The sequence below is a fragment of the Vicugna pacos genome, chromosome 13 (assembly GCF_048564905.1).
Source record: "Vicugna pacos chromosome 13, VicPac4, whole genome shotgun sequence".
NCBI classification, from domain to species: Eukaryota; Metazoa; Chordata; class Mammalia; order Artiodactyla; family Camelidae; genus Vicugna; species Vicugna pacos.
This window is the reverse complement of record NC_132999.1, coordinates 42,811,794-42,822,757: the sequence shown is the minus strand read 5'-3', so window position 1 is coordinate 42,822,757 and position 10,964 is coordinate 42,811,794. Positions and strand designations below refer to the sequence as shown.

Here is a 10,964-nt window from a genome sequence, read left to right as displayed (position 1 = left end):
ATAGTGAGTTGTTTAAAAATCTAAATATTTAGACAATTTTCTATTTATCTATTATTGATTTCCAGTATAATTTCATGGTGATCAGAGAATCAGGTCAGGTCAGCTTTTGAAAGTTGCTAAGACTTGTTTTCTGTGTTATCATGTGTTAAATGTTCTATTGCACCTAAAAAGAATGCTGTTGAGTATCATGTTTTATAAATGTCAATTAAGTGCAGTTGCTTAATTGTGCCATTCAAACATTTTATATTCTTACTGAATTTTTGTCAGCTTCTGAGAGTAATATGCCAAATCTCCAATCTGATTGTGGATTTGTCTTTTCCCCCTTTTAGTTCTGTTAGCTCTTCCTTTACAAATTTTTGAAGATGTATTATTAGGTGCATATAAATTTAGATTTGATATATATGTGGTTTGAACTGACTCTTTTACTATTAAGAAATGTCCCTTTTTCCATTAATACTTCTTGATTCAAAGCCTACTTTGTCTGATATTTATATAGGTGCATCAGCTTTCTTTAATTAGTATTTATATAATATATGTTCCATGTTTTCATTTTCAACCTGTCTGCATCCTTTTATGTAAAGTTTATCTCATGAAAAGCAAATCGTTGGTTTTTGCTTCTTATCTGATCAGACTAACGTCTCTTAATTTGATTGGTCATTTACACTTAATGTAATCACTAATACAGTTTGGTTTAAATCTACCATCTTGCTATTTGTTTTCTCTCTGTTCCATTATTCCTTTGTTCTTTTATGTTGCTTACTTGCTTTTTCTGAATTAGATATTTAAAATTTTTTCACCTCTATTATTTTTTTGTTATATAGTCTTTTATAATTCTTTCAGTGTTTGCAGTATGCATTCTTGACCTATTATGGTCTATTCTAAATCAGTTTTTCTTATATTGTAGATATACTAGTGATAACTAGTTCTCAGCTTCTGTTTGTCTAACAACTTCTTTATTTCACCTTTATTTTTGTAGAATTTTTTCTAGGTTGTCAGTGTTTCCTCCCAACACTTTGAAGATGTCATTCCATTGTCTTCTACCTTTCAGATCACCTCTGAAAAAGGATGTATTAATCTTATTGTTGCTCCTTTGACTGTAATGTGTCTTCTGTATAATTTTAAGGTTTTCTACTATGTTCAGATTTAAGCTCTTTGACTATAATATGCCTATGAGGTTTTTGTTTGGTTGGTTGGTTGTTTTAATTTATTCTGCTTGGAGTTCACTAAATAAAGTAAGTCAGACAGAGAAAGACAAATATTGTATGATTTTGCTTATATGTGGAATCTTTACAAAAATGATATAAATGAACTTATTTACAAAACAGAAATAGACTCACAGACATAGAAAACAAATGTATGGCTACCAAAGGGGAAAGGGGAGAGAGGGATAAATTAGGAGTTTGGGATTAACATATACACACTACTATATATAAAATAGATAAACAAGGCCCTACTGTATAGCACAGGGAACCATATTCAATATCTTATAATAATATATAACAGAAAATAATCTGAAAAATAATATATATGTATGTATAACTGAATTACTTTGCTGTACACCTGAAACTAACACAACATTGTAAATTAACTATGCTTCAATTTTAAAAAAAGAAAAGAAAAAGAAAAGAATTTCTGTATGAGTATAGAAATGGCTTGAATAAATGGCAAAAATTATTCATATTATGAATAATAGTGATTTATGTGATAAAATTAAAATATTTTATATTTTCTATAATAATATCATACATCTCCCAAATACAATGTGTAAACATAATATGTAAAATTAAATTCAGTCATCTTTGACAATTTGCTGAATTTCAGTCTTGAAAACCACAGCTTTACATATTTTTCTATTCTGTCTTTATGAAAGTATACTTTGTCAAGATGGATGAAACACATTTTATTGAACAATGTATTTGCTTAATATATAACTTTTAAATATTTAAACATATACTATGTGGGACTCCATCTATACTCTTGCCCAGGACCCCACAAATGCTGGGGCCAGTGTGAGCCCAGCATCCCAACTACAAGTACATTTCAGAGCTAGACTGGTGCTCACTGAGGATTAGGGGCAAGGAAGCATGATTTAATGATAGTATGTCTCTATTAGGGCCAGGTGGTGGTGTTCCACACCAGCGGCAGCAAAGGGCAGGCCTGGGAGAACCCTAGAAGTGATTGTTCTGGAAGGAGGTCATAGTCTCTGAAGCTGGAATGTGGTCCAGGGAGGTGGTTTCAGGGCCGTGAAGTACAGCCGCAGCCACAGGGGGATCACCAGGACCCAGAGAGAGAAATGCTATCCTCCTTCTAGGGCTGGAGGAGAGGGAAATAGATGTCAAAGAAAAGAATCAGCTGCAGAGAGGGCCCCTGGAGCAGGGCCTAAATACAGAGAGAGAAATCAAACTGAAGTCTGACAGGCTCCCCCCACCCCCACCCCGAGGAAGAGGGAACAGGTAGGGCTGGTCTGGAGGCGAGGACTCAGGAAGAGCAAGCAGGGTCACAGAGGATGCAGGACTGGCTGAGGGATCCCAGGCAGGTGTGCACAGAGTGAGGACCTGGCTTAGCCCCAGCCAAAGGCAAGAACAAGGCTGGGCTGGGTTCAGAGACCTAGACTGTAACTGAGACCTGGAGGGAGAGATTAAGGTCCAGTAGAGAAGAGGAGCTTTGGTCTTTCAGTGTCCAAAGCCCCTTCCCTGTACCACATTTGGACTCCATGGCCTAATGTCTGGCCTGGGTGGGCACTCCTGGTCCTGCAAGAGGGAGGGGACATCTAGGGCATACTGAAAACACACCTTAGACTCCTAGCTGCTGAAAACAGTTGACAGATGAGCTTTTCCTGGATCTTGAAGAAAGAAGTTGTCCAGCATCTAATCAAGGACCAACCTGGGCTCCCTCTTCTCCATCCTGGATTAAGGGAGGGTCTTTTTTTAATTTTATTTTTTATTGAAGTGTAGTTGATTTACAATGTTAGTTTCAGTTGTACACCAGAGCGAGTCAGATACACACACACACACACACACACACATACATACATACACACACACATATATTTTGAGATTCTTTTTCATTATATCTTATTACAAGAAACTGAACATAGTTCTCTGTGCTCTACAGTAGGTCCTTGCTGTTTATCTATTTTATGTATAGTAATGTGTGTCTGTTCATCTCAAACTCCTAAATTATCTGAGAGAGGGTCTTGGGTCAAATTCTTAAAGGTTTTGAATAAGTAAGGTGACCAAGAATCCAAAAGGATTGACAGTACAAAGCAGTCTGTTCTCTCTCATCCCTTCTGCTCTTTGCCTCTGGGTCCTCACCCCAGGTTCCTACTCCCCTGAATCAACAAAGAGGGAGGAGGGTGATTCCCATATATGGTAACTCCAGACAGAGGCTTTCTTTCCACTGTATCTGACTTCCCAAAGGCAATTGACTCTCAAGTTCTTTTCCCCCAGGTCAGACACAGAAGACTAAGTTAGACATTTCCCAAAGGAAACTGACTGCTTTACTAAGGGAAAAGTCATGTCAAAAGTAAGATAGTACAAGACTACAGGGATGCATGAGGCCACAGGGAATCATTTTTTACTTGGACAGAATCAAAGTCAGCCTCAGGAGATTCAGCTGGCTCTGGTGTAGACACCAGATCATTTCTCAGACACCCAGCTTTGCACGGCCCCTGGGGCTGAGAAATTCATTCCACCAGAGAGAGTGAATTCATGATGTGGGCCCAGGCTGCCTCCCGGCCTTGCCCTGAGTTGATGGTCAGCATTGCATGGAATGAGCTAACCTAATTCCCAAGGAAGGAGAGACAACAATTACTGTGGACCTACCGGTGTGTATTTAAGCCTTCATTTAATTCCTCCAGCAAGCAAGACAGGCTAAGGTTTGGCTGGTGTGGGATCTCAGGTGATACCCTTTCTCTTTCCATTCCTGCCCCCACCAGCTTTCAAATAGATATCAAGGAAATTGAGAAGACTTCTAGGAAAAACATCCAAATTAACCACGCTCAAAGTTGAAATGCAGATAGGAGTACAGATTCAAGAAGGAGTTAATTGAAAATATCCAGTCCTAATGAGGGCGTGGTAAAACAGGGACCAATACATGCTGTTGATGGGTGGGTAACTGGTACCGCATTTTTGGAGGCAATTTGGTGATGTAATTAAACAATTTAAGTGCACACACATACTCCTTAACACAGCAATTACATTGCCAGGAATTTATTCTACAGATTTACAAGTATGCAAAGATTTGTGGACAAGGACACTCATTGCATCCTTGTTTATCACAGTAAAACAATGGAAGCAAATGCCCATCAAGAGGGGAAACACTGAGTAAAATAAATACTCTGCATCTATTAAAAAGAGTGAGGTAGATCTATATGCGCTGATAGAAGATGTACAAGATATATTAAATGAGAAAAGTGCAGAAGAGCCTTGTAATACTGTCCTATTTGAGGATTTTTGAAGGAAATTTACTATACACATATTTGTACTGGAATAGAAAACCTCTGGAAAGATATACACAAGAAATTGTGAATGGTGACTAGCCCTGGGAGACCTTTATTTTCTATTGCATTTTTCTCTACTCCTTTGAATTTATTTTCAGGAACATGTATTATTTTAAAACGTAAAAGAAAACATTTAAAGAAGGAATAAGAGACCAATGAAACTGGTGTAAAGGTAACATATGAAAGATAATTTATCAAAATTAAAAGAAGAAATTTCTCAAATTTACCATTTGAAGGCAAATTCAGCAATAGTACCTGAGGTGGTCACGACATGGTGGCTAATTGGTGAACCCTTCCTGACCCAGCCAACTTGGCAACACAAACATGCTGCCCTCACTCATTAAGCTATAGCTCCTTGAGACTCAAGCAGTCTTGCTATGGGGCCACCAATAACACTGCTGAGGCAAGGAAGTGGTTCCCCTCCCTACTTGAAGCCAACCCCTGAGTCATCAAGACACAAGGCGGAAAAGCACTGGTGGCCAGAGCCATTGGCAAGGATTTGCATCCAGTGACAGAGTCCCAGTTCAGCTGAAGCAGAAGGCAGTGAGTCTGGCGGATCCCTGTCCCAGCTAATAGCAGGATGGATCTCCAGCTCGGTTATCACCAAGTCTTGGCACAGGAGTCTTGGCACAATGGAGGTGATTGGCAGAGTTGCAGGTATCCAGCAACAGCAGAAGGAAGCAATCATCGGGACTGGGTCAGGAATGCACCTGGGTAACATAAGCTTGGAGAACCCCAGAAACACTTGAGGAAAATCTACCAGAGACTGGAATGTCTGAGTGAGTCCTTGAGACTTTTTTAGCTAATGATATTCAGGTTTCATGCATTTATCTGATATACTGAGGTCTTACTATGTGCAAGGCACAGTAGTAAGCCGGAAATAAGGCAAACACGGAATTTATTAAGTTGAATGAAAATAAAATTGTCAATATTCAATCTTTTGGATTCTATAAAAATGACACTTTCTTATGGATCAACATAAATACACCCTGGAAAGAGAAAAAACAGATTTAAAAAATAGCCAATTATTTGCTTGATGGATCTAACCCATTCTAGGGTATGGTGTGCGTGGTGCTGGTCGAGAAAGGCTTCCCTACATTTACATCTGAGAAAGTGAAGAGTGAAGAGGAATTAACTTAGTGAAGGAGACAGAGGGACATGATTCCTGGCAAACTCAGTTGCAAAGGCCTTGAAGGGCAAGAAATGGTCCGTTCCAGGGACTGAGAAGGCGACTCTACCCGCGCACAGGGGCCGGGGAGGGGTGGGGGATGAGCATGAGAGGACGCTGAGAGGGAAGCAGGAGCCAGTCAGGCCTTGTAGGCCGTTTTAAGGACTTTGGGATTTTTTTTAAAAGATTTAAATTTTAAGAGACTTAAAAAGCAATAGTATATTATATGTATCTAAAAGCTGGCAAAGTCTGGGGAACATTCAGGTTACAAAGAATGTCATTTCCCCTTTTGACAGAGCCCAGAAGTGTACAGCTACAGCGGCTAATATGTGGCTGCGTCAGGAATGGAATCTAGGTCCTTCCAAAGAGCTTTCTCCGCCCAGGACGCCACTGGGAGGCTGGCAGGGGTGAAGCAGGCAGCGGGCCAGCGGCCTCTCAGGAGGAGGCAGAGGAGGCCAAGGAGGCTGCGTGCGCCCCGGGCGCCCCGGCCTCGGGGCGGCAACTCAGAGCCCAGCAGTCCCGGCGGAAGCGGCGCACGGAGAAGCAGTAGATGAGCGGGTCCAAGCAGCTGTTGAGACTGAGCAGCGCCAGGCTGAGGGTGTGCAGGACGTCGAGTGTGGAGGCGGCGCGGCACCCGTTGTCGCCGCGGCCCGCGGCGCCCTCCTGCCCGGCCACCCAGGGCGCCAGCAGCAGGTGATAAGGCGCCAGGCAGACAGCGAAGACCAGCAGGAGCCCCAGCACCATGGTCCTGGCCGCGCGCCGGTGCGGGCCGGCGGGGGCCGGGCCCGGGGCCGGGCCCGAGGGCGCCGCGAGCGCCCGCGCCAGGCTCACGTAGGCCGCGAGCACCAGCAGGAAGGCGGTGGCGAAGAAGGCCACGGTGGCGTAGGCCAGGCCCGCGCGCGCCCAGCCGCGCTCCAGGCAGCGAGCGGCGCCGCCCGGCCCGGGGCGCAGCGCGCGCGGCGCGGCCAGCGAGGGCGCGGCGCAGGCCAGGCCGGCCAGCCAGGCGGCGGCGCAGGCGGCGCGGGCGGGGCCCCGGCGGCGCAGCGCCTGGCGGGCGGCCGCCCTGGGCCGGGGTCGGCGCACCGAGGCGCAGCGGCACACGCTGATGAGCGCGGCGAAGGCCACGGCGGCGTAGATGGACACGTAGTAGGCGGCCTCGGCCGCGCGGCAGGCGGCCTCCGGGAAGGGCCAGTGGGCCGGGCCCAGGTAGTAGGTGAGCCACAGCGGCAGCGTGAGCGTGAAGAGCACGTCGGCCAGCGCCAGGTTGAGCAGGTAGAGACGCAGGGCCTGGCCCAGGCGCCTGCCGCTGCGGACGAACACTGCCAGGGCCGCCAGGTTGGCTGGCAGCCCGAGGCCGAGTGCCAAGGCGTAGGCCGCTGGCACCACGATGAAGCGAGCAGGGTCATCCCAGGGGCTGCAGCCGCCAACACCCAGGTCCCCAGCGCTGCTGTTCATCTCGGACCTTGGACTAGCGAGACGAAGAGCAGTCACCGTGGAGGCTAAGCCACACAAGAAGGTCTCCATCCCGCCTTTCCCTGCCGACCCCAGCCCCCTCTTCCTCAGTCCGGGGGGGGAAGAGACTAGAAGCAAGGAAGCCCACTGCGGGGCTGAGGAGCCAGTGCAGCCAGCACCTGCTGGGGATGGAAAGGAGGGGGATTCGAGAGTTGAAGCAGAATGGGTTTGGTGACAAGATGTGGGAAATGAGGAAGAGGCAGGAATCCCAGTGAGCTTGGAAATTTACAACCTTGGTGATTGGGAGAGTGGAAGTGCCCCTCACAGATGGAGTATGGTAGACTTGTGGGGCACAGGCATATACAGTAAGCCCAAGCAAGGCTGAGCCAACAGGGAGTTACGGAGAAATCAGGCTGGAATATAGAGTCCTTCCCAGAAAAAGCAGAGGACTCCCTGCTCCACGTGCCATCCAGATCAGTGGAAGGGACAGCAGGCATGGATGGAGTTACGGTCTTAGGATGCAGTGACCCAGAGGACAGGCCCATGCACAGTGACTTGCACTTGCCTTGGTGAAGGTCCTCTCCTGGGGCTTGCCGGGACCACCTTGGACAGGGCTGAAAAGGTTTCACATCTTTCAGGCCTTCCAGCCTGTTTTCCTTCCCCCTCACCTTTTGACCACGAAGAAGTCCTGGGTCTGATTTGAAACTTCAGACAGCAAAGCAAAGAAAGCCCAGCCTGGGAATCAGGCAGATTCTAGATACACACATTTATCTGCCATGTGACCTTAGGCAAATTACTCAGCTTCACTGATCCTGTCTTCTCTGCTGTAAAATGGAGATTAAAATACCTACCTCACAGGGTTGTTGGGAGGATTATGAGAAAACATAAGTAAAACTCTGAGCACTGGCTGACACTGGGGAGAAACTTCATAACCATTAGCTCCCTTCCCCTCTAGGCAGCACACAGATAAATGCGTACGCCCACACAGGCACACATACAGCATTAGACACAGAAACCCCAATCAAACAAAACAGCACAAAGACATCTGGGCATATCCACCCCTCTCCCAAGGTGGGGTAAGCACACAAGCCAATGTCCTGTTACTATTTTTGACTCCCTAGTCATACTCCTAGTGTGCCCCAAAACTTGGTTCCTCCAATACCAAAATCTGTCCTTCTGCCTTTGAACCTCTCAGGTTCCAATCCTTTCTGGGACCCTGAGTGACTGTATTCCCTTCTCCCCTTCCCTCTCAGTTCTGTCTGTCCACCATGGCTCTAGCCCCCATCTGCCCCACCCTGAACCTCTCCTTGCCATCCCACCAGATCATTCCTCTTACCTCCTGCTGTTCTGGCTGCTACAGCTTTCTCTGGGGCCCTGGGGGCCTGGCTTTTAGGCACTGAGACAGAGCAGAATCCACTCCCACCCATACATCCTAGACCCTCCCATCAAATGACTAATCCCAGGACATGACATGAAGAATGGGCACAACAGCTGGAGGAGCTGGCATCCACCTGTGGCAGCGGTGAGCTGGGTTTGTGGGGTGCAGCCAGGGTCCCAAGAGGAGTGTCATTGCAAGGCAGGGGCCCAGGGAGGGAGATAGAAAAGTATAAGGAAAGCCTCACAGCTGAATGTCATTGTGCAGACCTGACCAAGGTTTAGGCTGTGGTTTGGGGGGCCGTTTCCTAAGGCCTGGCTTCTTCTTGGGCTGAGGAGTCACGGCTGGAGCTGAAGATACTCCTGCTGCTGTCAATCCCAACTGCTCCTCCATACCAGCTGGCCGGCCTACTCCTCCAGCACCCTGCCCTTCCTGCAGCTGCTGGGCAGGCCCCACAACCAAGCTCCGGGGCCCTGTGGCTGCTAATCAGATTACAGCCCAAGCCTTGGTAAACAGGGGCCCTCGATCTAATGCCAGCTGTGAGAGGTTTTACTCAAAGTCCTGGTTGGAGACAGGCTGGCAGTGGAATCCTGGAAGGGATAGAGATGGTAAGGGGCCAGGATCCTAGGGTCTCCCGGCTCTACTTTAAAAGGTTTCAAATTCTTCATGCAGAGGAGCAATTCTGGGAAGCAGTGCAGATTTAATGACATTGGACCCATCATCCCATCTACCTTCAAGCTGAAGAGAGCAGGGGTGCCGTGCCTGCCCAATTTCAACTTTGGCAGCTGGTACAGAGGAGAGTGTGGGTTCTGGAGTCAATCAGGCCTTAATTCTAGTCTCAGGTCTGACACATAGGCCCTTAAGCTTTCTGAGTCCATTTTCTCATCTGTAGAACAAACTGCCACTTAATAACAAATGCTATTTAATAACAGTATTTACTGAGCACTTATTATGTACCAGGTCCTACTAAAAGCACTTTAACTCACTAAATCCTCATAGCAACTCTGTGAAATATTAGCCATTATTATCCATATTTTGCAAGTGACATTATCTACTCTTGTAACTGAGCAGGACCCTAAGGGGCCTTCTCAGGACAGACTTCTCCCCTATATCCTCTACTTTAGCTCCTCTCTGAAGTACCTGAACAACAGTATCTGATGCACAGTTCCTGAGTTGTTTTTCAGATGCTAAGATCACCACCAAATGGAGGCAACTAACTATGTGGGAAAGCAGACCCAAGTTTGGTTCAGTAACACTCTTTCCCTTCTTTGCTGACCATTTGACCAGTGTGGGTAAATCTTAATTAGTCTAAGTCCATCATGAGCATTACGTAATCCTTGCCAGTGACTGGTCTAGGAATGGAAATGTGACATATTTCTGGCCAGTGGAATAGCAGGGGAAAAATCTAAGGGTCTTCTAAGAGAGCTTTCTTCCCTCTATTCACCTTTGGATATTATGTGCAAATGTGCTGCCTAGAGCTGCTGCAGCTATTTTGTGACCCTGAGAGCAGTAGTCAATAAATTGAAAGCAGCAGAGCACAAAGTTGAAAAACTATCAGTCTTTGATGTTATCGTGAAGCAGTCCAAATACTCAACATTGAAACTGAAGCTATGTTGTCTCTGGACCTCTTATGTGAGAGAAGTTTCCTTATTGTTTTGACACTCTGTATATGTAGTATACATATACTACTACAGAAATAATATATTAATATACATATACACACACATTTACTATATAGATTGCATCACCGTGCTCTCAGGCACAAGAAGACCTAAGAGAGCCAACTTGTCTGGGGGTCAGTGACAGAGCAGAAACTACCATTCTATGGTGAGGATGAAATGGAGTAATACATATAGACTTCTTTCACTCCTGTGGGCTCTCAAAAGCCATTGCCCCTACCCCTCAAAGCAATCTGTAGTCTGGTGGCTAGAGTATTTGCATAAATAAATGAATTCTTTTTCTTTACTATTTTCCCTTATGGGAGGCACATCACTTCCCAAAAGACCCCACTGAGGGGAAGATGGTTGGTGATGTGATAGTAGGTACCCTAATATGTCATTTTCCCTCGAGAATTGTGTTTCCCCTCTCCTCCCCCATACACACCTTTGACTCCCTAGGACCTCTGCAATTCATCCTAGGTTTTCGGCACTGCTAATTTAACATGCAGCATCCGTTGGAGCTGGCTGTCCCCTGGAGATGTAGGTGTCCAAGAAGCACTGCACTGAGTGCCCTGGCAGTTTCAGGTCCTGTAAAACGATGACTTAACGCCCATCTTTGTTAGCTCTGCAACTCTAAAGTGCACAATAAAAAGGAATGGGAAGGAATAACTCATGGCTTGGAAGGGTACGGGCAGAAACAGCAATACTCAATGTATAAATTCTAAGCATGTAATAAAAACCTTAAAAATGTACATGCCTTTTGAATCAGCACCCTCACTTCTAAGGAAAGAAAGTAAGTTTGTGAAGGTG

At 46.0% G+C, this 10,964-nt stretch overlaps 1 protein-coding gene across 1 annotated transcript; it reads right to left on the bottom strand.

Annotated features, from left to right (window-relative positions):
- Positions 1 to 6,104: 6,104 nt before the first annotated feature.
- Positions 6,105 to 7,193, bottom strand: LOC116282875 (platelet-activating factor receptor-like). The gene has a single exon (XM_072975876.1). It carries the CDS (start codon positions 7,191 to 7,193, stop codon positions 6,105 to 6,107), a length of 1,089 nt encoding a protein of 362 aa, XP_072831977.1.
- Positions 7,194 to 10,964: the final 3,771 nt, after the last annotated feature.

Bases quoted from the DNA above. Each gene is read 5' to 3' on its own strand.
- LOC116282875 (XM_072975876.1), bottom strand. From the start codon at position 7,193: ATGGAGACCTTCTTGTGTGGCTTAGCCTCCACGGTGACTGCTCTTCGT.